Consider the following 26,131-nt stretch of genomic DNA (forward strand, 5'->3'; position numbering starts at 1 on the left):
GGTTGCCTACAGCTTCAGATGGTAAATCTAATACCTACTATTCTAGCTAATGGAACACCTAGTTCTCTCGTCATAATACATTAAAAGTAACGACATACCTATTGTTCTCTTTATTTACAAGTATATGTTTTCTTATGAGTTCCGCCAGTGTTGTTACTTGTGCTTGCACTACAATACATACCGTGTTTCCCGGTGTTGGCTGCCGCGAGGGCGGTGCTAAGTATCAAGAGGGGCACCAGCATGCTCCCTCCTCGCACTCCGGACGCACATCGAGCCGAAAACGACAAGCACTCAGTTGAATCTGGAACAAAATGCCATACGTATATCACGTTTTTTTCCTTTACGGGGTAGACACTGCCAGAAACAAAAAGGCTACATTCATCTGGATGACCTAATGGAATTTAGAGCCATAAAGTGAAAGGTTTCTAGCATCCCAAGTTCTCAAGTTATTTTAGCTATTTTCTTGTTTTGCTTTGAAATCTACACACGATAATAAACAACAAACAAGAAATTACATACATAAAATCATATCTATTCCTAGGAGAGCTAGACAGATAATTACCTACATATTTCACTTCATCTACATTCATGATTCTTTGAAGGCTTGTAGGTTTAGAGTAGGTAGGCACTCTTCACCTCAACTTACACTAGAACGTCCTTGATTTAGAAAACTACAAGAAGATACTTTTTTACTGGTGAAAATCTTGCCAACTGACTTTGGCATGAGTATTTCGTATTTGTACACACGCACTGATAACCTCTAAACCGATACTAATTAAAATTTGAGGCAAGTGTAAGAGGCTAAGGAATTGTTTTGATTAAATCATTAATTTACAGATAATATCATAATGAAAAGTGTAAATCTCCAGTAGCTAGAACACCACAGGCAGTTAACAAACAACTTAATTGAAATTCTCTTAAACTGAAATTACGAATTTATTATTATTTTTAAATTTCAATTCCATATCTTAAATATTCATGGACGTGTTAAACACACTAACCCCTTGAATCGATAATACTTGTACAAAATATTTTTAAATAAAAAAAATTGGTAATTATCGGAATTACTGCCACTAGTTTTTGATAATAACCTTCAGACCTTGAATTTGAAGTGCATGAACATCCTGAAAAAGACTTATTTTTAGCGTCTAGTGGAATAGATAAATTTCTCACGGTTCTTAAGTTTGAAAATGGTTATATCGTATAGCCATTTTCAAACTTAAGTTACTTAACACCAATAAATAAAATACCTTTCAGAAGCGGTCGTGTCGTGACTCGCACACGGTGAAGTGGTTTGCGGTCTCATCGAAATATACTCAAATATTAAATTTGCTGAAACAATGTTCAAAAATGTTTCGCTTATTGAATTAATATCATTTACAATTTAAACTGAAATTGTTTTGTTTCTGAAAAAGAGGGATTTAAAAAAGAATGAAAGAAAAAAGAAATGCGATTTTTTTGTAGACGACCTTGCAACATACTTAAACTAAAATTTATACCTATAATTGGTTTTATTTGTCGTTTATATTTAAGTGAGATTTAACTGTGAAATTTCCAATCCTCATGACATATTCATGTAAGAACGTCAGAGTTATAAATATTTCCTGTATGAAGCCGTAAACGCCCAATCGATTGAAGATAAGAAGGAAATAAAATACTTTTTTACAAAACGTAGCAGCTTTTCAATTTCAGGATACAATTATCGTCCAAATAACAGACTGCCTTTATCGCAGTTGTAAAATAATCTATTTATTATATACCAGAAGATAATATATGACTGACTGACATATCAATGTACATTGTACAACCCAAACCGCTGGTTGAGTCTGGGTCTTGAGGTCTAGAGACTTGAAATTTGGCGTTGACGTTCTTTTTGTGGTCTACGGTGGGGTAAGAGAAGATTTCCCAAAATTCCCACTTTTTTACTTACGCGGGCGGAGGATCTCGCTAGTGCTTATATTATGTAGCTTATGCGCTCAAATAAATTTAATAGAGATAAAACAAATAGTAACTATAGTGAGAAGGCACCAATTAATAAATCATTATTATTCGTATCGTATTTATAATATTAAGTTGGAATATGTCCGAAATTTCTTTTCGGACCGTTTGAGAAATCGTAAAACTCGGAAGTGCTGAACCAAGTAGCTATGAGAGTTTTCGTTGTGAAATAAAATGTAATTCCGTTGAGGAACCGGGAGCGGTTTGAATAACAACTCTTTAATTGAAAGTTTAGCAATTTGCTCGTACCCTGAATGGACCGAGGGCGCGGGGCAACTCTCATCCAGCGCGTTTCAAAATTGAGCGTAGGCAGATGCGCTTAATTACCGGGCCAGATGCCGACCGCGCCGCCCGCACCCCGCCCCTCGCTTATCTCAAGATGAACGTAGGTTCATCACTTCTCCGACGATATTTGTCCGCCAAGACCTCCTGAAATGGTTTTTACAAAGCCCAGCTCCCACTTCTAATTTCAAATCTAATAGCAGATTAAATAATTAAGAAATAACCAAAAACAGTTACGACTTAAAATTCTCAATATCGTTAGCAACAGATAATAATCTTAAATATCATTATAAAGTTTTACGGTATTACTCAAAAGCCTATTGCCCTCGTAGACTTGTAAAATTAGGGTTGACGCGTTGAAACAAAAAGTCACAGTTTATAAAGTAATTAAACCTTAAATAAGTTATTTAGGCTTAGGCATCATCACCTAAATTCTGAAAAATAAAAAAAAAAATTCTTTCTATTTACCAAATTAACTACTAATTAACGTTAATGTAAATTTTCAAAGTTAATTAACATTGACCTTATTTTGCCTTTGAAGTGATGCAAATAATAAATGTTCCGTCTTATAAAAGTAGGTAGAACTTTTCCAATAAATGTGCTACTAGTGCCCTCCACTCTCTGATATGAGTCGTAGTCAAATAGAGAGATATCCTTATATGAAGACGTCGTTACAGGGCTGGAGGCGGACCGTGTTTCCTACGTGTGCTCTCAAAATAAACAATGTGCAAAAGGGTACATTTATGACATTTTAATATAATACTGTGCAAAAGTAAACATAAAAGAAATAAGAATGCATATCAATTCATTAAATAAATAACATACGTATATCATATTTTCACGACTGGTGAAGTAAACAGAGCCTCAGGTTTAACTGTTATAAATAGTTTACTTAGTCTATTTCGCAGCCGCTAGCAATTCATATCAATCTATTTCTCAAAACAGACAAATAAGGTCTATTCTTATTTGGACTCGATAAGTCAACGTAGGTACGTACCTATAGCACAGATAAAGCAAAAATATATTTTGTAGGTATTAGACGGTTGGAAGACTGGCCATCTGCGTTCTCTTTATTTTATTATGTGGTGTCGCAATAGTGAATCAAACTTCCCTTCACATTTTATCTTACTGCAAGGGCGGTCGGTTTATGTTCTTCGCCCTACTTGATTTAGTTTTGATGGAGGAAGGGAGCGGCTTTTAGATAAATGATTTCGAGTCGTGCGACGCTCACAACTGATTTCAACCTTCGCATTTGCAACAATGTTTCATTTTATCGAGCGGTATGGTTTTATAGGATTGCAATGCGTCTATAACTCCCATAATGAATTGGATTTCGACGGAACGTTAAAGTGGATTAGACATTATCGTTGGAACCGTGGATAGAATTTGAGCACGTACTTCAAAGGAACTAATATACCCCAAAATTCCATGGTGCAAATTTTTTAATGCTTTACTTTAAATGTCAATTATTTCGGAAGATATTTAATACAGCTTATTATACGGTACTAACATTGTTCCAAACTTAGTTATATTTATAGGCTTTAATAATAAGAATGTTGAAAAAAAATTAATTAAAATAACCTTACAAAAAAGAACTGAAAAATATACCAACGAATTATTAATAAAAATTGTGCTTGCGCAACATAATATTAGGCATACAAAACCAACTTTATTAAATGGAAATGGTAATAAGAGTGCGTGGTGTGCGGTTATTTAGGATCTTACAGACTATAAAAATGGTAAAGGCGATAAAGGGGAATCTTTTCCGTCGTATTAAGAGTTTCATATGATATATTTAGTGGTTTCAATCCTGCTTGCGGGGTTATTCATGTGAAAGTAATAGAATAGAATAGAATAGAATAGATTTATTTTCAAAATTGGATACAAGGTATCACTTATTGACGTCACATAACTTAAATCTAATTATAACTACTACCGCTTCCAAAGCGCATGTGTAGAAGAAGCGGCGGAACAAACTACACTGCAGCATTAATGCATTAATGTGAAAAAGAATAAATAAATCTCGCATCTCATGTTTGAATTGAAAAAATAAATAAAAGATGAAGATCTTGTATTGTTATTACAAGTTGAGTATATAATTAGGAAATATAATGAAAGAGAGCTAGAGAACGAAGACTTAAATTATAACAAGACTATGTAGCGACCAATACGATGTGTCAGCACGACCCCGTTTATATTTAGTATATAAGCAATACGGTTGTTAAATAAATTATTCCATTCTTAATCTGCCACTCACGAGTCTGATTTATCTCCCTCGTCTGAAAGACCTCAGTCACCCATAGAGCAACAATTATAATGTGTAAGTATTATATCGCAGAAGCTAATTATAACCTTAGATATAGTAATACGATTTCTCTATTTTAGGAAAATCTAATTTATCATTTGCAAATTAAAGCATTCTTTCAACATTGCTTTAAAATTTATTCTTTCAGGGCTCTTTGAAACATTATTTCTATGATATCAAGCTATCAATATTTATAAAATCCTTAATTAGGGATGTACCTAACGAGTGTTGCTGTTTAACGCAGCTAGGGTGGTATTGCTAGGGTGGTATTAGTAGTTAGTTCTAATCAAAGTGTCGTTAGGAGCGTCCCGACTAGATTACTACTATTTGGGGACAATAGTGTCTTTACACTTCCTGGCGATAAGGCAGAAACAACGACGTTTCGCAATCTGGGACGATGAAGATGCGATGTCGCCGATGAATTAGGTTTGTTAACATTTTTTAGAACAAAAGCAACAAGCTTATTTTTAAGGACAAGAATAAATATCCGGTTTGTCAGATACAGCGTATGATGAAAAAATATTGAAGAAGTTTATTTAATTCGTTATTATAATTTAAGATGTTTTAACGCAACAACACAAGAATATTTTGGATTGATGAATTTAAGTCAAAATATCTAAGCCGCCTTGATAACATTTGATTAATAATGTTAGCCTTAAATTAAAATTGTATTGCATAAATATGAAAAATTTTTTAAATAAAACGATGTTGGTTTAAGAGTATTATGTCTCTACTGATTTACAACTATTTTTATTGCTATTTTATAAAGGTTTAGATCGTAAGGTTTTGTAAGTTTTAATGTAAGAAATATATTTTTTTTTTTTGTAAACAACAGAGTATACTTTTATTTTAGGAAGCGTGTGTAAAAGTAAGACACTACTGGTGCTAATGCATCAGCGAGAAAAATAATTAAAAACTTTGATAATACATGCTCATGGTACTTTGTAAGGAAGAAGACGGGGTTGAACTTCTAATGTAAGTAGTTAGTGTTCTAAGTATAATGGGTATAATGTATGTACTTAAAGCAATCAGTTTTACAATTCGTAGTTTATTTGTGTAATTTGATTGTTGTGTCGGTATTTTTCCTTTAGACGACGGCCTTGCAACATTTCCCAATCTTAATAGGTCCTATCATTTATCATTTAGCTATTAAGATCTCTATATATTTGTGTTTGAGATGGAAATGCTCATTACATCAACCAATTTATTTTAATTTTTTATAACTAAGTAGGTTCAATCCAAAAAAAAGTTTAATGCAACAATATTCACACAACAAAGTACATGCTTGGTTGGGTGTAGAATTTAAATTCTTAAAAACCTGGGACGATGACGCACTAAAATTACATAAAAAGATACCAGACAAATTTTGGTTTCTTTGTATGTAAAATGTTTCAGAATTTGTTTCACAGGCTACAATTAATCTTCATTAATGAACCTAAAACTATGTGCGGCAGTGGACCAAGTAGATGTCCTGTTCCGTTAGAATGTATGCTACAAACTATGTTAATGTGTGATCCAGTTCGGATAGAAAACGTTTCAGAACTTTATATAAAGAAATATCAATATTACTGCTGAGTTTTTTTGCGTTGGTGGCGTGTAAAAGAAAAATAATCCATCAGCGTTTTAAGAGTTCACTCTTTTGATTGAAATTCAAGGAAACAGGTAGTTCTTTATTTTAAATGGCTTATTTTATTTATGTACCAAATAATATAAAAATCGGGGTTTTTAAGTTTATTTTTCCCAAATAAATATATTTTCTCTTTATAAACACTACACCACTTATATATCTAAAATTCACTTGATTCGGATAAAAAAGGAAATTAATAAAATCTTACAGATGATGTATATCCAAGGCAACCCAACAAAGGCCACGGGATAGTAGAGATTAATCTTATTCTTCAGTTTATTACGGGCAAAATGAGCAAAGAAATTTACAGTAGGTAGCTAGCCTGACCGGCCCATTATATCCTTCAGAAGAACTTAATTTATAACAATATTTTGCACGCAACTCGAATACAAAATATGCGAAATTACTCTGTAATTCACACTTGATAGGCGCAAAAAATTTCAACGAAAATTCAAGAGATCTGTAATGAATGCGAAATTAATTCAAAGTGGCTGCCCATAAATCTCTTGAGCTTTTGGGCAATAAAACAAAAAATGAGAATTACCAGTTTGATAAAACAAAAAGTTTGTTTGGCAAGTGCCCCAGAGGACACGGGTGAACTCCCGGATCTGCCGGGGTTTACCTCTATATTCCAATTTCTACTTTTTGTGTGTTTCGGACATGTTCAATGTAGCTTGTTTGTTTCAGTTAGTGAGGCAGGTTTGCGGGTTCCGACTACCTATGTGCGTTACGGCGATACGCTTACATCAATATTATAGGAGAGAAAAAAAATAACGTTTTAAACAAAATTCAAAAAAAAAAATTCAAAATTCAAAATTTTTATTCATTATTATAGGATACTATTATACATACATACATACATACATAAAATCACGCCTCTTTCCCGGAGGGGTAGGCAGAGACTACCTCTTTCCACTTGCCACGATCTCTGCATACTTCTTTCGCTTCGTCCACATTCATAACTCTCTTCATACAAGCTCGGCGGTTTCGGGTACTTTATATCGCTTAATAATTGTCGTATGGTTTAACAACATTGGTTGACGTCAAATAAATTACTTAAAAACTAAGTTTACTGCCGCTTCCAAGGCGTCAGTGCAGAAGAAGCGGTAACAAACTGCACTGCAGCATTTTCTTCAACAACGTCAACTTCACAATATTAAATTATACTTAGAATACTTAGAAAACTGCAACGATATAAATAAATATGACCACTTATTAACTAACTTCAAAAAAGAATAGACTCATTATATTACTGTAGATAACAATAATTAAAGTGATTGTTTTCCTAGAAAAGTTACAGTCTGCTCAGAATATTAAAGAAATTATCCGTAATGAGACTTAAATAACGACAAAGATGGGTGGTAATTGAAATCAACGACTTGGAAGGCGGCCCAGGGTACTGCCACGTGCTACGTCCTCACGGTCCCGTACCCGTTCCGACGTACGTAGGCTGATAACGACCATGCTACTCGTACTTTCAAACGGGCTCCATAAAATTTTACGCTGACTACATTTTGTAAAATTAAGTAATTCCGTCCCGTCCCTTACAATAACAAACAAAGGCATTACAAAAATTGCTAAATGCTGGCGACCATAGTAATGTTAAGGTTGTTACAGGAAAGAAATTCCTTGTAATACCCGCCTAATGAAGTTTCATACCGGGAACGTTATTACGCAGTTGTATATAATTAAGTACGAAACCTAATAACAACTTGAAAGAAGTTGCGTAGGTAATTAAAGAAGCCAAGGTTCTTTTTCAACCTCGTTAACGTTCTTTCATATCAGCTTGGAGTTCTTAGAAGGCATTTCTTAGGGATCACACAATCAAATGACATTTTTCAATCTCGCTTGAGATCCTTTAAATATATTGTATGTAGGTACTTGTTTATAATAAGTACGCAGTATTCTAGGGCCATTTGGCCTGCCATAAACATGAATGGCGCCAAAACGTCTCTCTTATCTCGGGCATTTCTCGGAGGGGCGGAAGCGGGGTCCTAAAGGCAGAGCGCCGTTTCTCAAGTGTGGTCCTAAAGGATCTCAAAATAAGGGCCGAAGGAATCCCTTTGAGAAAGTACTGCTTAGAGCAAATGGATTGTGAAGAAACTCGCTACCGATTGTGATATTGATTTTTATTTAGCCGATAGCACTCGACTCCGAGCTTAATCTGAACCTTTGGGTAATCTGTAAGACATTATAGGGTGTACATCTCCGGGTGTAAGATGATGCCATAATTTGGGTTGTAAGCTGTCCCTCGTTGAATTTTATTATGAGAATTTAGTATAAGCGCGATGAAATGATCATTGTCAAAGTGCATCATTGAATAGACGCTTATCTGGCGGCTCTCATCCTACTACTATTATAAAGGCGAAAGTTTGTATGGATGTATGGATGTTTGTTACTCTTTCACGCAAAAACTACTGAACCGATTACCATGAAATTTGGTATGTAGGTAGCTGAAGACTCAGAATAACACATAGGCTACTTTTTATCCCAGAGTTCCCGCGGGATTGATAGGGTTTCCATGCGGACGAAGTCGCGGGCGGCCTCTAGTGGTTAATATTCATGCGCAAACTTCATGCGGTGGATAAGTCGCGGATTCGTCACCAGTTTCACTTCACTTAGGGGAAGTTTGCCGCTCATGAATATTAAGCGGATAATGCAGTTATAATATACGCCGGGCTCGATGGTAATATCGCATTTAATTACTCGTGTTCCTAATTTGTTGGATCTTTACCGCGATGTTGGCAACACTTACGGCAGATTTTATTACCTGCCGCTGAGAGACGAATTCCCTTAACTTTTGTAACGAGTCACTCACGTAGGTCGTTTCTTCAGCTTCATTAGTAGAGACATCCATTTAGTAGAGTTACTTGAATGCGATTGTCAAACTTTTTATGATATTAAATATGACTTCCGTTGCACGGAATATTACGGAACGAATTAAGAATATGAAATTGGAATCTCCTACAAATGATAAACTTGTGATAGGCAGTTAGGGTAAGTTTTTATTCATTTTATGAGTGATTGACAAAAAGTTTAACAAATTTGACAGGTCCAGGTATCTAAATCTAATAGTGAAAACAATCACAATCGCCGAACGCGCTAGTATCGAATACCAGGCAGAAAGTGGTTTCTACCGCGGCAAGTAGATGAAAATATAATACACACTAATTATAGATTCATCGCTATATTGATAATGGTCCCAGTACTTGTTTGACTTGTAATTTCAACCATTTGTTTAGACATCAATGAAAGCAAATTCTACAATTAAGATAGGCACTTATTTATGTCATTATCACGTGGAGTTTACAAAATCTTAAAAAAAAATGATTTTATATTTGCAGACAGAGTTATGAAACAAAACACGCAATGTCTTAATCGCAATAAGGTTTAACCATTCACATTAAACAACAACTTGATTTCTTTTCCTCACATTTTCTTAAAAGATTGCAAATAATGTATTTTAGTTAAAAACAAATTTAAGTTATTATATGGCCTTTCAGTCTTTTCAAGACTGTTAGCACTGTCTACCTCGCAAGGGATAAAGATGTGACTATATGTATGTATGTAGTAACGTAGAATAGTTCTATGAACTGAAAAAAAATAGTAGGTACTTAATTTGTTTCCTGGAAACATTGCCAAAAAAATTATACTTACTACGTATAAATAAATAAGATTTAAACACAAATGAAAATCTAATAATAATGTATTTTTCCGGATATTGGGTTTTTTAATATCATTGGACGAGGAAGTAACGATGTAAATTTATAGCACGTTAGTGTCCATAGAAAAATATCTAAATTACCAGTAATTTCCGCGAGGCACCCAACATTTGCACCAAAGAGTCTCTATTTTCTAGCTTTGGTGATAATGTACTTTTTAATAAATCTCCAAGTTGGTACTAAGTAGATAAAGAAAAGCTTTTAGGTAAATTAAGTTAAATCAAATATTCAAAACATGATTTGATATGGTACGTAAGTATCCTCCTAAATACCTAGTTGAAATAAATAAATAAAACATCTTAAAATTTTGCAGCATATAAAAATATTTGTATATTTATACTATATATATATATATATGATATGTTTTATTTTCTCGACTTCCGAGTCGGTTTCTTGACATATTCCCGTCCTGAAGCCTTCAGAAAGAGGGAGATTCGACGTCAATAAAAATAATGTTACCTAAAACTCAACTATTTGCTGCTTGTTTCTGCAATATAGTAATGTCTGTGTTGTACTGTCGCAGGTTCTTTGACATTATTCCTGTTGCTCCGATTACTATGGGTGTTATTACTGTTTTAGTGTTCCATAATCTAGTTATACATACATACATACATACATAAAATCACGCCTCTTTCCCGGAGGGGTAGGCAGAGACTACCTCTTTCCACTTGCCACGATCTCTGCATACTTCTTTCGCTTCGTCCACATTCATAACTCTCTTCATACAAGCTCGGCGGTTTCGGGTACTTTTGACCTGACCCTTTACCAGGACGTCCTTAATTTGATCAAGATACGTTCGTCTAGGTCTTCCCACTCCGACCTTTCCCTCCACACTCTCCTTGTATATCTGCTTAGTCAACCTGCTTTCATTCATCCTCTCCACATGACCGAACCATCTTAACATACCCTTTTCTATTCCTGTAACTACATCTTCTTTCACATCACAACATTCCCTTATCACGCTGTTCCTTATCCTGTCACTCAATTTCACACCCATCATACTCCTTAACGCTCTCATTTCCACTGCATTTATTCTGCTTTCATGCTTCTTTTGCCATACCCAACTTTCACTCCCATACATTAATGTCGGGACCAACACGCCCCTGTGCACAGCCAGTCGAGCCTTTTTGGATAGTTTCTGACTGCTCATAAAGGCATGCAAAGCTCCATTCACCATGTTCCCCGCGTTCACTCTCCTTTCAATATCACTATCATACTTGCCATCTGATGTAAACTTTGATCCTAGATATACAAACTCTTTCACTTGCTCCACTTTTTCTCCTCCAATCAAAATATTACATGCTGTCATTTCTTTCTCCATTTCAAAAACCAGTGTTTTAGTTTTACTTACGTTCACTTTCATTCCTTTCTCTTTTAAAGCTTCATGCATACAGTTTACCATCTCCTGTAACTCCTCCGCTGATGACGCCAGTATAACCTGATCGTCGGCATAGAGCAGACATTTGACGAGTAACTCATTCATCCTTAATCCACTTTTAGACTCTTTCAAATCTGTCAAACAGCTATCCATAAATAGGTTGAACAGCCACGGTGACGCAACACATCCTTGCCTAACGCCTTTCTCAATCTTAAACCACTCAGTGTGCGCTCCGTTTATCCTGACACAAGCACTCGAATCCTCATATAAGGATTTCAGTGCTCGTATTAAGAGACTGCTCACCCCATGCATAGAAAGTGCTGACCACAATTCATTCCTCGCAACTCTGTCATAGGCCTTTTCCAGATCTACGAATGTGCAATAGACTTTTTGACTCTTGGCCAAAAACTTTTCGGCTATGCACCGCAAGGAAAAGACCTGATCAGTACATCCCATTCCCTTTCGAAATCCCGCTTGAGCATCCCATATTTTGTCATCAGTTTCATTCCTGACTCTATTAATCAATACCTTAGCATACAATTTGCCGACGACGCTAAGCAGGCTTATACCACGATAATTTTTGCAGTCCAGCTATGACCCTTTTCCTTTGTAAAGTGGCACGATAACAGCCTTACACCAATCTTTTGGTACTCGGCCGCTTCTCCAACACAAATTGAAAAGGCAGTACAACTGACTAGCTACTACGCCTTTTCCTGCTTTAAGCATCTCGACCGACACTCTATCACACCCAGCAGCCTTTCCCGCTTTCATACTCTTAAGTGCTTCCACAATTTCGAACATTTCAATTTCGCCTTCCATCTCATTCTCTTTTTCTTCGCTATAGCAGAAATCTTTCTTATTTCCTTCCTTTTTTTCAAATAAACTTTCAAAATAGTCCTTCCATATCTTTAGTACACATTCTTCTCCTTTCACAACGCTACCATCCTGGCATCTGATCCTAGTCAGCTCTCTGGTTATAGTATTTCCTCGGGCTGACCTTACGGATTTCCAGAATACTTTCAGATTTGACTGAAAGTCTTCTGATAGCCTTTTATCAAAATCCTCTTTATACTCTTCTTTCTTTCTAATCACAGCTTTCTTAACCAAATCTTTCATTTTCTTATATTCCTTACGTGCTTCATTCACATCTTCATCTATAACCTCTTGCATTCTTAAGTTAGCTTTTGCTGCTAACAAATCCAGCCATGCTTTCTTCTTTAATCGCACAAGTTCTTGCACATCTTTACTCATCCACGCATTTTTGTGATTTTTTCCTTTCCTTCTTCTACTTACACCACACACTTCAACAGCTACTTTCACAATTCTTTCTTCTTTAAATTCCTTCCATCCATCTTCAATATCGCTCATTTCCTCTAAATCTTCAAATTCATCCTTCAGTCTATTAATATACTTCTTACCTACATCCATATCTTGCAAATTTTCTACTTTTACTCTTTCCAAAGCGCTGGTATGCTCCCTTACCCTGTGCCGCCAGCGATTGAAGATACCCCTTATCCGGGATATCACCAGTAAATGGTCCGAGTCAATGCCAGCACCGCGATATGCACGGGTATCCAGCACTTTGTTCTTCAATCTTTCATCTACAATCACAAAGTCTATCATACTTTTTAAAATACCTTCCACTCTTGTGTAGGTGTGGATCTCTTTATGTTGAAACATTGAGTTCGACACAAAAAGATCCCACTCTAGACAAATTTCTAATACACTTCTTCCATTATCATTCACCTTTTCGTCACCAAACGCACCAAGCACCTTTTCATATCCATCACGCTTTACACCCACCCATCCATTAAAATCACCTAACATAATAATCTTCTCATTTGGCTTGGTAACTTTCAATACTTCTCTTACACTATTCCAGAACTCCTCGTTTTCGCTTTTTGCTGATGTTGTACCCCTCGAACCCACATCCCAAGGTGCATAAACACCTAGAACGAAGATCCGAGTGATTCCAACTTTCAGCCTAATCCATAGAAGACGAGGGCTGACACACTCATACTCATTCACGCACTCAGCCATTCGTGCAGAAAGAATTAGACCGACCCCTTGACAGCCTCGGCTGGTACTGGAAATTCCAGACCAATACGCCGTGTAAGGGCCGTGCTGCGTCGCGTCGCATCCTTTCCGCTTCGTTTCATTCACGCACAACACATCCAAACGTCTTTCATCCATCATCTGGCATACTTCCTCAATCTTATCCTTCATTCCTCCTCTTACATTCATCGTCGCAAAGCGGCTTTCAGCAGACCGCATACCGCTCCCGCCGGGAACGAGACGTGATGGGGTGCGGACACCATCGCCGCCATCTAGGTGCTCTTTCAAAAAATTTGCATCCATGCGATTCCCACGAGACGCTAGGGAAAAATTTTGTCCGCCCCAGCAGAGCCCCGCATGCCAGGGTAAGGCTAGCCATTACCTGGGGGTCGCCCAACCCCATGGCGGAAGTGGCACGCTCGAGACTAGGCTCGCCCCTAGCCATGCATCCATCGGCGCGGCAGACCTTAGATTGGCAGGGATTTACATTAAAGAGGAATCCCAAGTCTATCCCTTAGTCGGCTCTTACGACATCCGTGGGAAAGAGATGGAGTGGTCCTATTCTTTTGTAATGGTGCCGGGAACCACACGGCTTATATCTAGTTATCTCTGTTTTTAATATATTTTATAAAGTAGAGAACTAAAATTTAAATTTTTATATATCCATACAATATTTGTCTGTGAAAACAGATTGTAAAAAGAAAAAGAATTAAGGAAACATACAAATTTCTCCAGCAGCGCGTTCTCTTTTTCCAACCTATTTAGCTTGCGTAATTTTGTTTCGTTAGCTGAATATAGGTGTAAAATTAGGGAATACGAAGAAATTGTTTGTGAACAAACAGCGACTGTCCGCTTATTAGAAGGGCCCAGTGTAATAAAAACATCGCCTTATTACAGTCGGGAGCTTACCCCCGGAACACTGAAATTTAAATTTGGACATAAAACGATTTGTTTTTGTTGACGCGATAAAAATAAAATTTGATTCAACACGAGCCATTGGGTGTGCGAATGTATCATTAAGTTTCATAACTTTATTTGTATAAATTGTATCGTAAAAGTTATTGTTTATTTATTTTTTGATGATAACATCATATTTGGATTTGCGTTGGATGATCACTTTTGTGTTCCCAGCTTTAGTTGATCGGATTACTATTTAACTTGATGAGGTAACATAAAGTCAAAGTCGTTTAATCTCTACAAATTAAAGGCTATGTTAGTACAAAGACTTAACACAGTAAAGTACCAAGTATTAAATGGATTCATTGTTGTTGTTTATTTATTTATGTTTAGCTTGTACTTATTATTCCTCTATTTTTTTGACAATTGTAAAGTGCTTCTGTTTTCTTCATCCTTCCTGCGTTAGTTCCAAAGTCTCTTCCTCACCTCTCGAAGAGGAGCCCGTGTTTGCCTATGCATATAACCACGACCCTGGATTGATATCCCTCACCGTTGGAGCATAGATTTGAAATCAAACTAATATATTATACTTCTTATATATAAAATTATCGTGTCACAATGCTCGTTCCCGTACTCCTTCGAAACGGTTTGACCGATTCTCATGAAATTTTGTAAGCATATTGAGTAGGTCTGAGAATCGAAAATATTTCTCATGCCCCTTAGTGATAAGGGTTGTCCTCACCCTCATATTATTTTTTAGACATTTTTTATTTACTTAATTTTTTTATTATGTCGCATCAAAAAACCCGTTACCCTTTTATCACCAACCCCTATTTTTAATAGCCATTTTAGTAATTTTATCATTTTTCATCTCCGGTCGAAAACTGATCAATCGTTATGTTATCAATAATATGATTTATATGGCAAAATAACGTTTGCCGTATAATTTTTTATCAGCTTAAAAAAAACACTTTATGTATTTATTCATTAAGTATGGCTTTTATTTTTTCGATCCTGATGTGTCAATAAACTTAGTTATGTTTCACAGCTTCATTCTTTGCGATTTATTGTTTACATGTTGTAGTATCGCTTCGAACCACTAGCCCTGCACGTATGTTGAAAGACATTTTTTTTTTTTTTTTTTTTGTCTACTGTCCATTTTTCCGTTTCCCCACCCGAGCCCAGGTTGTCGGTGCGCGCCATTGCTTGTTCATTCTTCGTTTTCGTGCTCAGGCCTTCGCACGTCTCCCGAGTCCGCGAAACTAATTTAATATTTAATTAATTAAATTTATTAACATGAAGAGAAAAATGAATACTAACGAGGAAGAAAAAATTAAGAAGAAAATTGCCAAGTTGCAAAATAAATTGGCAAAAAATAAACCAAGACGTCGAGTGATATCCTCTTCAGACACCGACAGCGAATTTGAAGGTTAGTAATTAATTTTCAATTGTACTAAATTCATTTAAAGTGATGCGAGCTGCCTTTGGGGCTACCTCTGTCACGGTTTATTATGTGATGCGAGCTGCCTGTGGGGCTACCTCTGTCACGGTTTATTATGTGATGCGAGCTGCCTGTGGGGCTACCTCTGTCACGGTTTATTATGTGATGCGAGCTGCCTGTGGGGCTACCTCTGTCACGGTTTATTATGTGATGCGAGTTGCTTGTGGGGCTATCTCTGTCACGTTTTCCCTATGTGTGATGCGAGCCGCCTTTGGGGCTACCTCTGTCACGGTTTTCAAAAAAAAAAAAAAACACGTCCTTTACCTCATCGAGAATAAAAACGTCCAATCACTGTTTTACAGATATTAATCTCAATAGACGTACCGAGAGATCCATATCTCCAAATTTACCCTCGACCCCTGATGGTCCATCTATAGTACCAAGTTCTCGGACAGCATCGCCCATTCTACCCTCAACAAGAATAGTGCCACAAATTACACAAATTCAAACGAGTTCGGTAGAACCTCGAGATCCTTTAGCGGCCGATGCTTTCGAGCCACTAGATGAGGATATTTTGGGTATATTTGGCGAGGCACCTAAAGAAGAGGTGGCCCTTGGTAAGCCTATTCATCGCGATATTGCTAGCAGATGGAACGATATACTGGCAAAAGGCTTAACAAAGGAAATCAAAAATAACCTTATTCAAGGTCACCTCACTCCTAGTAATTGCGAACTTTTAATAGCACCAGCTCTCAACCAGGAGGTAAAAGCAGCTCTGCCGGAGGGACTGGTAAAGAGAGATATGGCTATATTGCAAAGGCAAAAGGACGTTGGGGTAGCTATTTCTGCATTGGCTACAGCAACAGAATTGGTTATTTTCAACGTCAATGCGGAGTCCAAACAAAGCATTTTAAAACCAATAAGTGATGCATGTCGTATTTTATGCGACATACATCACTCGCAAACCAGACTAAGACGAAATTACGTCATAAATTCTATTAATACTGAAATGAAGGAAACATTGCTGGAAACGTCCCGAGACAAATATTTGTTTGGAGAAAACCTGACAGATAAATTAAAAACTGCAAAAACCATACAACGGTCTGGTGAAACATTAAAAAATAACAATAAAACAATTTTCAATAAGAACAATTTCAGATTAAGAAACAAAAACAATTTAAACTCCAAGCCTCAACACCGCAAGACATTGGACAAGACATCCACCACCAGTTGGAGAACCCCGTCATCGTCGCAGGGAGCACCTCGAGGCAGCACTCGCAGGACGACGACGGACCGCTACGCGGATCGCAACACGGATCGCTCGCGCTCTTCGAGAAACCAGCGGAAGAGATAAATTCTGAGGTACCGTACGCTGGTAGATTAAAATCATTTGTTACTAATTGGAAAAGAATAACAAAAGATCCAAATATATTATCTTGGGTGCAAGGTTATAAGATACCTTTCCATTCTAATCCAGATGATCGTATTGGGTATCCCTACCCGACAACAAACAAAGATCACAAAGATTTTACTAACTGCATCAGCCATTTACTTAATATTCAGGCAATTTCCCCATGTAATCCAAAAAAAGGTCAATTCTTATCTAGTATATTTCTTGTTCCAAAACCTGATGGTAATAAAAGATTTATATTAAATTTAAAACGCTTAAATAAGTTTATCAATACATCCCATTTTAAGATGGAAGATTATCGCACAGCATCAAAATTAGTTACTCAAAATTGTTATATGACTACAATCGATTTAAAAGATGCGTATTTTTTAATACCAATTCACAAATCTTCCCGAAAATATTTACGTTTTGAATTTGACGGTCAACTTTACGAATTTAACTGCCTACCCTTCGGCTTGTGTACCGCACCTTATGTTTTTACAAAATTATTAAAACCAGTAATGGAATTCTTGCGATCTCACAATATGACTTCTGTCATATATTTGGACGACATACTTTGTATAGAAAGCAATTTTCAAGAGTGTGTAAATAACACACAAATGACCAAAAATTTACTAGAAAATTTAGGTTTTATCATAAATTTTGAAAAATGCTCATTACTTCCTCTTACTCAATGTAGATTTTTAGGGTTTTTATTCAATTCTGAAAATATGTCAATGTCATTGCCAGAAGACAAAAAACAAAAAATTAAAAACAAACTAATTAAAAATTTAAATATTAAAATGAGTAGTTTACGTGACCTTGCAAAATTAATTGGCCTACTAATATCGGCTTGCCCGGCCATTAAGTACTCGTGGCTTTATGTAAAAGAATTAGAACGATACAAATATTCCTGTTTACTAAATAATCCATCCTATGAACAAACTGTACAAATAAATAACGTAATAAAAAAAGATCTACAGTGGTGGCTAGATCATGTTGATAAGGGTTTTACGTCATTAAAATCGAATCGCTATGATATTGAAATATTTTCTGACGCCTCTAACACAGGTTGGGGTGCATATTGTAGTGATAATAAAAGTTATGGTCACTGGAAAGATGATGAAAAACGCTGCCACATTAATGAGCTAGAATTAAAAGCTGCATTTCTCTCACTTAAATGTTTTGCAAAAAACTTGTATAATAAAAGAATATTATTAAGATTAGATAATGTAACGGCTATTTCTTGCATAAACAAAATGGGCAGTATTCAGTTTACACATTTAAATAATTTAACTAAAGAAATTTGGACATGGTGCGAAAATCGTAAATTAACCTTATTCGCATCTTATATACACACTAAAGAAAATTATAACGCTGACTATTTATCACGCAAAAAAATGCAGGATACTGAGTGGGAATTAAATGAAGCGGCATTTAATCGTATTACAAGTAATTTAGGTAGTCCAGAAATAGATTTATTTGCTAGTCGTTGTAATGCAAAATGTTCTTTGTATGTAGCATGGAAAAACGACCCTGAAGCTTGGGCTATTGACGCGTTTACAATTCCATGGACCACCATGTTCTTTTATGCCTTTCCACCTTTCGCTCTGATAACAAAAATAATGCAAAAAATCATTGAGGATAAAGCAGAAGGAATAGTCGTAGTCCCTCATTGGCCAACACAACCATGGTTTCCTGTGTTTAAAAAACTAGCTATATCGAATCTAATTTATTTTGACCCTGATGTTAACCTACTTAAATCTCCTTTCAGGTCGAACCACAATTTACACAAAACACTGAAATTAGTTGCAGGGATATTATCCGGCAAACATTACTGAATAAGTCATTTTCCCATCACGCTGTTGATATTATGTTAGCATCTATATCTGGTAATACATACAAACAATATAATTGTGGTATTCAAGCTTGGTTAAAATACTGCAACATTAATTGTTTAAACCCAAGCAAATGTTCAGTGTCACATATAATTAACTTCCTTACTGAAATTTATAATAAAGGAGCCAATTACGGGACCCTTAATTCTCACAAATCTGCAATATCTTTTCTGATTGGAGAACCTATAGATGATCATAGTATAAAAAGATTCATGAAAGGAGTTTTTAGACTAAGACCTACAAAACCAAAATATAACTTTACATGGGACCCACAATTGGTCTTAAACTATCTAGCCCAACAATGGCCCAACGAAAATCTCAGTTTAAAAACTCTTTCTACGAAAACCATCACTTTACTAGCATTAGTAACTGCACATCGTGTACAGACATTATCATTAATAAAAATAGTCAATATTACTTCATTTGAAAATCAAATAATTATTAAAATACCGGATTTGATAAAAACTTCTAGACCTGATGGCTTTCAGCCGCTACTTAAGTTACCATTTTTTGATTTACGGCCAGAAATATGTCCTGCAAGGTGTTTACAGGCATACTTAAATAAAACATTAGGTATCAGGAACAGCGATGTATTATTTATTAGTTATAAAAAGCCACATTCAAAACTAAGCTCTCAAAGATTAAGTCATTGGATAAAAGAAACACTTCGCCAAAGTGGTATTGATACTTCCTTTTTTACTGCCCATAGTACTCGCCATGCGTCTACATCAACTGCGAATAGATTAGGAATTAGTTTAGATACCATTCGCCGAACAGCTGGCTGGAGTGATTCCTCGTCAGTATTTGCCAAACATTATAACAGAGATATCATTGCTAATGATCAATTTGCAAATTGTATACTTTCTTCATCATGCAACCAGAAAAATTAAAATTAATTATTAATAACTAATAATAATAAAAAAAAAAAAAAAATGATTTTGTATGAATATTTACAAAAAATATTAAAGAATAATTATACTTACCATATATTTTATTTTACATTTTTAATCTCTGAACATCTACAACATGTAAACAATAAATCGCAAAGAATGAAGCTGTGAAACATAATTAATGATCAAACGAACTTACCTGAAGTGAAGTTCGATCACAATTATGTGAGCAGCTTCATTCGACGCGATTTAGATATCACCCTTCCCTAGAATTAATAAATTCATCCCACCCCAATAACAGCTATAGTGTTATAAAAATGTAAAATAATTGGGCTTTAAACTAAATGAACAAGCAATGGCGCGCACCGACAACCTGGGCTCGGGTGGGGAAACGGAAAAATGGACGGTAGACAAAAAAAAAAAAAAAATGTCTTTCAACATACGTGCAGGGCTAGTGGTTCGAAGCGATACTACAACATGTAAACAATAAATCGCGTCGAATGAAGCTGCTCACATAATTGTGATCGAACTTCACTTCAGGTAAGTTCGTTTGATCATTAAATTTATACTGAATAACACGATGCTCATACTAAACATGTAAAATTCATTTCGCTTCTTTGTACAAGTTTAATCGTGTAAGGAGAATTTGTTCTTGGTGCCCGAGGCTTATAAATATTAATATTTCCTATCTCAGTTGTTAATTATCCAGACAACTACGGATGAACCCACCCTATATTCATTAGGGTAAACCTAATTAGTAGACAACCCGTCCAAGTTGAAGGAAGGAGTATTCTTTGTCAAACCTTATTGAATGCAGTATCAGATTTCGTGAACAATTAGAACATTCTTTAATTAAATATTACAATATTTTATATAAGTATCGTTAAAGCGTATTTTAACATAATTAATATTCAAAAGTAAGATAAGGGTGTGTTCAAGTATTAGCTATTCGATGTATGACGCTGAAATTTGGTGTTATTACCTAAAAGAATATTTTCCGAAATTCTCACGCGAACAAAAACAAACGAAACTTTTTAACGTTATGTACGTAACGTAAACGTAAAAGTAAAAACGAAAATTAACTTACTATGGTAGGTAATTTTTTGAACATTTAAGTTATCGACACACTCAAAACAATACCTTTTTTAAGGATCGACATAGCCACATTGTATAACAAAACGTATTTCCCTTTACAAATTTAAATTACATGCTTTAAATATCCATTTAACAAAATTCTGTCATTCCCTCGTATGCTTTCATTCTATTGGATATCTTATTTGAATATTTAATACGTGTGGAATATGTAATTGAAATTAACCAAATTGAATGTGAAGGGTCTTTTGAAAACGCAGCTAAGTGAAAGTAAATTTTCCCTCTAATTATTATTTTTCATTCGTCACGCTTACTAAATCACAATGAAATTTTATGGTTGAGGGTTATAGAGTAAACTCGACTTATTTAACTTAAGTAGTTTACATATGGATGTACCCTTTTAGTTTTTAGTTTTAGAGATTATAAAAAAGTATGTAATTATACTTACTTAAACTGTTCGAATATGAAATAAATAATGGTACTGCAAAGGCTTCGGTTATTACCTCAATTGGATTTATGTGCTAATAAATATTGTGGTTAAATTTTGGTCACAATATAATGTGGGCGAACAATTTCAAATGTGAAAATAATTCATTTTATCATTCATTTCAGTGTTATAATTATCTCTTATCTGGTATATTTCGATGCTTTGACGTCTTAGTGTTCATCCTGTGGCGACATCTCTACGCCACTCGTCAACAATATCAAATCTCACAACAACTGTCAATCATCTCGAAGAAATCGACGTGCTCAGCCAATAGCAGCGAAGAACCTAAAATCGCGATTTCAGAGATTTCACGGATTGGAGCTATATATACAACCTCCGACACAACATCGTCGGAGCCGCGGTTCCCCAGGCATAACACCTAGCCTGGCGGAAGATCTTCCCTTTGGCGGCGGTCGAGCCGAATCATCGCTCCCGCTACATTGGTGACCCCGACGTGATTGGAAGCAACCTTCTTCATCAACTCCAATCCTTACCATCATCACTCCTCTCACTCTGCAAGCAGTCTCACAGCAAGCCAGCAACAGGGTATCGCAGCAGGTCCATCGCAGCCAACGCAACGAGCTTCCTGGTCCTGTCTCCACCCGCACTCACTCTCATCGACTTCAGCGACCGACGCATCTATCGCAGCCCACGCCTGGATCTCTTCGACGGCCGCTCTTCTCTCCAGCGTGGCAGCTCTTCACGATTTCTCCCGGCGCCAACAAGTCGACTTCGCTCTCTACTGTCTCGACTCACCGCAGACTACGAGCAACGCAACGGCTCACTCCTGACTCACTAGGACTTCGAGCAACTTCCGACTCACTGGAAGACAACTGGCACTTGCAAGCTACTGAAGCACAGATTGCACAGCAAGATCAAGACATCAGACCTCCGGTCTTGGGGGGGAGTACTGTGGCGACATCTCTACGCCACTCGTCAACAATATCAAATCTCACAACAACTGTCAATCATCTCGAAGAAATCGACGTGCTCAGCCAATAGCAGCGAAGAACCTAAAATCGCGATTTCAGAGATTTCACGGATTGGAGCTATATATACAACCTCCGACACAACATCGTCGGAGCCGCGGTTCCCCAGGCATAACACCTAGCCTGGCGGAAGATCTTCCCTTTGGCGGCGGTCGAGCCGAATCATCGCTCCCGCTACAATCCTATGTTTTAGACATCCCAATGTCAATTATGATATTTATGTTACTCATGGAACAAATTTGCATTATTTCGATATATACGAAATAATTTGTTTTTAATTTCATACATATCACCTGTACTAGCTATGTCTCCCATAGCAGAAGCATAAGAAGAAGCAGAGCGTACCTATTCTGCAAGATAAAAAATCTAAATACTAAACCTTTTGAACTTTAATAAATTTTACTTAAATTACACCTTAGTACGTTAACTTTTATTTACCTTTAATGAAAGCAGATGTTGTAAATTAAGTTAACATTAGCTATAAGCTCATCAATGAGAGCCTTACCCGCTGAATTATTGTTCAAAGTCAGTTCTTAATTTATAATTAACACGAACGTTTAAAACAACGATTAAATCGAAATTAGTTACTGCCCCTTTATCAGATCATGAAAATTTTCCTTTCAATAAGTCACGGCGCGCCGACACGCAACATATTCAACTGAAGTAATCTGCCATTAAGGCAAAAAGCTCTCCTCGCTTATCTGTGACATCTGGACGATGTTTATATTTTAAGGGTCCACGACAACCTCTATAACGACTGGTCTTATCGTCGTCTGTGTCTAGGTAATCTTCATGGCGCACCTTTGCCACGCAAAAACCCACTATATTACCCCAGCAACAAAATCTACAGCTTCCACGTGAACCCCACTTTTTACGGAAATAATATGCAACCATGAATTTGAACCCAAATTCAGATGGGTTAGAGCACAATTTCAAAAAATATCTTCATGTTGCGCACATGTATTTGATTACGAGAAAGAAAACTTTATGTCATTGTAACAAAACAGAGTTTTGTTTGGATAGATTGATTGAATAAGTAAATAGAAACAAATATGTCTATACCGGTTGCGTAATGCGAGACAGTCTGCGAAATTATTTTTGTCAACATGGCCCTGGTTAAATTCAACATTTCAAAAGCTTAATTAAAACTAAAGTGAAATTGTTTAAATTATGTATGGTTTTTGACAGAGTAGGAAATGCCCACTCCCTCTCTTCCTAAAGCATATAGTAATCCACTAAACAAAAGTAAAAGGTAATAAATATAAAGTTGACGAAACATGTGCTAGACATTTTTTAGAACACTGGAAATCATCTGTTTATTATTTGGCTAAAATGCTTCCGTGGTAGTTTTACGAGGCATGTTGCTGATATTGTTAAAGTTTTTTATTAATAAACCAACATACCTATGCAATACATTAATCTCTATTTATTTTTAATCTTCAACTTCTAATAAGTTAGCGTGGTGTGCTCTAAATACCAATTCCCTTGACATTTGCAGTAATTTGTGTTGCAACTGAGCCATTCTGTACCTTGGTCACAAGACACCGAGGCGGAAGGCACGCTCGGGGTAATGTATGGTTTGTAAGCGAACTGATGTACGTTAAATGTCGTAGAATCCGCTATCTTGCAAGCCATACTACTGCTACTGTATTATGCACATATTTTACGTTTAAAGTTGTGACTTTCTTGCAAAAAGAAAGTTTGCAGATTGCCGGTTTAATAGGAATAAAAAAAATGCAAACTATGAGAGTACTTTCATAGTTTGCATTTTTTTTATATACTAGTATGTATATAATAATAATAACGAGCGAAAGTTTTGAACATTTTAAGATGCAAGATCGTCTGGTTATTTAAATGATTTGATTAGCCTTTACTGGTAACAACCACACGATAACAACAAAAAATAGCCTTTATTGGTTTGATGACTGACTAACCTTTTTACTATACATATTTGATGTCGTAACGATTTAAAGAAAACTAAGCTTATTTAATACCAGAAATTATGAAGTTGTTTATATATGTTACTTCGGGGAATAAATATATGGCCATTTTAGTTTCGCTAGATGTACAAAAATGTGACAGATAGAAAATTCATTAGTGAGAAGGATTTAAAGGTTAATTAAGGTGATCTAAGAAAATATGAGTAAAATTTAAATACGTAAAATCTGGTTAGATCTAAAATAATATATTAATAATAAATGAAATTATTTGCTAAATATTAAACAGTCCACTGCCTGTTTAACACTTACCTTTCTTGAAAATAATCCATAATATATACCCAAATCTATAGACTAGGAATGTCTTGTGTTGTTCATCATGAGGACTTCCCCGTTTATTTATTCCCCGGCCTTAGCTGCGGGTTAATGGCGCCTCAAGCGGTAATGTGTGGTCATAAATTAAACGATAATAAGTTCGGACAACAACACTGCCGTTAATGACTGTACGTGCTGCGATAGCGACGTTCCTTTGTACGCTAATCATTTTATTAATTGAAGAATTTTATGCTGAAGAACCCTTGCACAAATTGAGATAAATTGTGATAGACAAAGTTGGTCAAAAATTCTGTGCTAACCATAAGTCAAATTGATGAATCAAGACTGAAGATAATTTCAGATTTAACGTTATGACGTCTCATGATTCTCCTAGCTATATTCTTGATTGTAACTTCACCTTCTAGAGAGCAGATTTCGGTGGCGGGAAAGTTGGTATTTAACCGTGGGGGTGTTTGATTAGCATTATGCTTATTTTATTCACCATCTCTAACCGTAACATAATATCAAAATTATTTAATGTTCGTTTGTGTATACTTTTACGGCCTCTGGGGCGCAGCGGTAGTACGCTTGTCTGTTACACCGGAGGTCTCGGATTGAATCCTGGCATGATGAGAAAAGAACTTTCTCTAATTGGCCTAAGTCTTGGATGTTTATCTATATTAGAATTTATTATAAAATATAGTATCGTTGAGTTAGTATCTCATAACACAAGTCTCGAACTTATTTCAAGGCTAACTTAATCTGTGTAATTTGTCCCGTATATATTTATTTATATTTTTTTAATTTTAAAATAGGTACATAAGTATGTATATTGCAAAATTTTTGAAATGTAAAAAAGTATCACTTTAGGAAATTAGTAAATGCACTAACCTTACCCGTTGCAAAAACAGTTAGCAACTTTGTAAGTGAAGTGTTTTTGGGAATAAACATCCACAATTGATTGGTAAGTAATTACTGAGCCGGCCGAAAGTTTCGGGGCCGCCCGTGACTCAGAACAAATCGTTTTACCCTCACTGTTGCCAACACTCTTCGATGAAAAGGTGCTAACTTGGACTTAAAAAGTGCTTGATAGCCAAAAAGGTCGTTTGGGATTTAAAAAAAATATCGGTGTTATTAAAATAAGTTTAACGATTAAGATGTCTTTAAATATCAATCCTAAAAAAAAGCGCCAGATTACTAAAAATTAGCGCTAGGCTAGCTTACTCATTCTGGGCGCTACCATGCCAAAAATGCGCTAGATATAGTGTCGAAAACTTATAGCTAGCAACACATTCCGCTCTAAATAATCAGGCGAACAAACTTTGAATAAACTTGTGTAAAAATAAAGTGGCGATTAACAATACTTAAACTATTTTTATAAACGTATGATTGTTTGAGCGAAATGTGTGTTAACAAATTTTTCACTAC

General features: G+C 35.9%; 1 protein-coding gene across 1 annotated transcript in view; it reads right to left on the minus strand.

Annotated features, from left to right (window-relative positions):
- Positions 1–26,131, minus strand: part of LOC106135414 (lachesin) — a 71,612-nt gene that overhangs the window by 42,705 nt on the left and 2,776 nt on the right. The window contains exon 2 of the mRNA XM_013335704.2: positions 182–301. Within this exon, the coding sequence (XP_013191158.1) occupies positions 182–242 (61 nt within the window). The 5' untranslated portion in view covers positions 243–301. The remainder of the gene's footprint in view (positions 1–181; positions 302–26,131) is intronic.

Source organism: Amyelois transitella, chromosome 3 (genome assembly GCF_032362555.1).
Source record: "Amyelois transitella isolate CPQ chromosome 3, ilAmyTran1.1, whole genome shotgun sequence".
NCBI classification, from domain to species: domain Eukaryota; kingdom Metazoa; phylum Arthropoda; class Insecta; order Lepidoptera; family Pyralidae; genus Amyelois; species Amyelois transitella.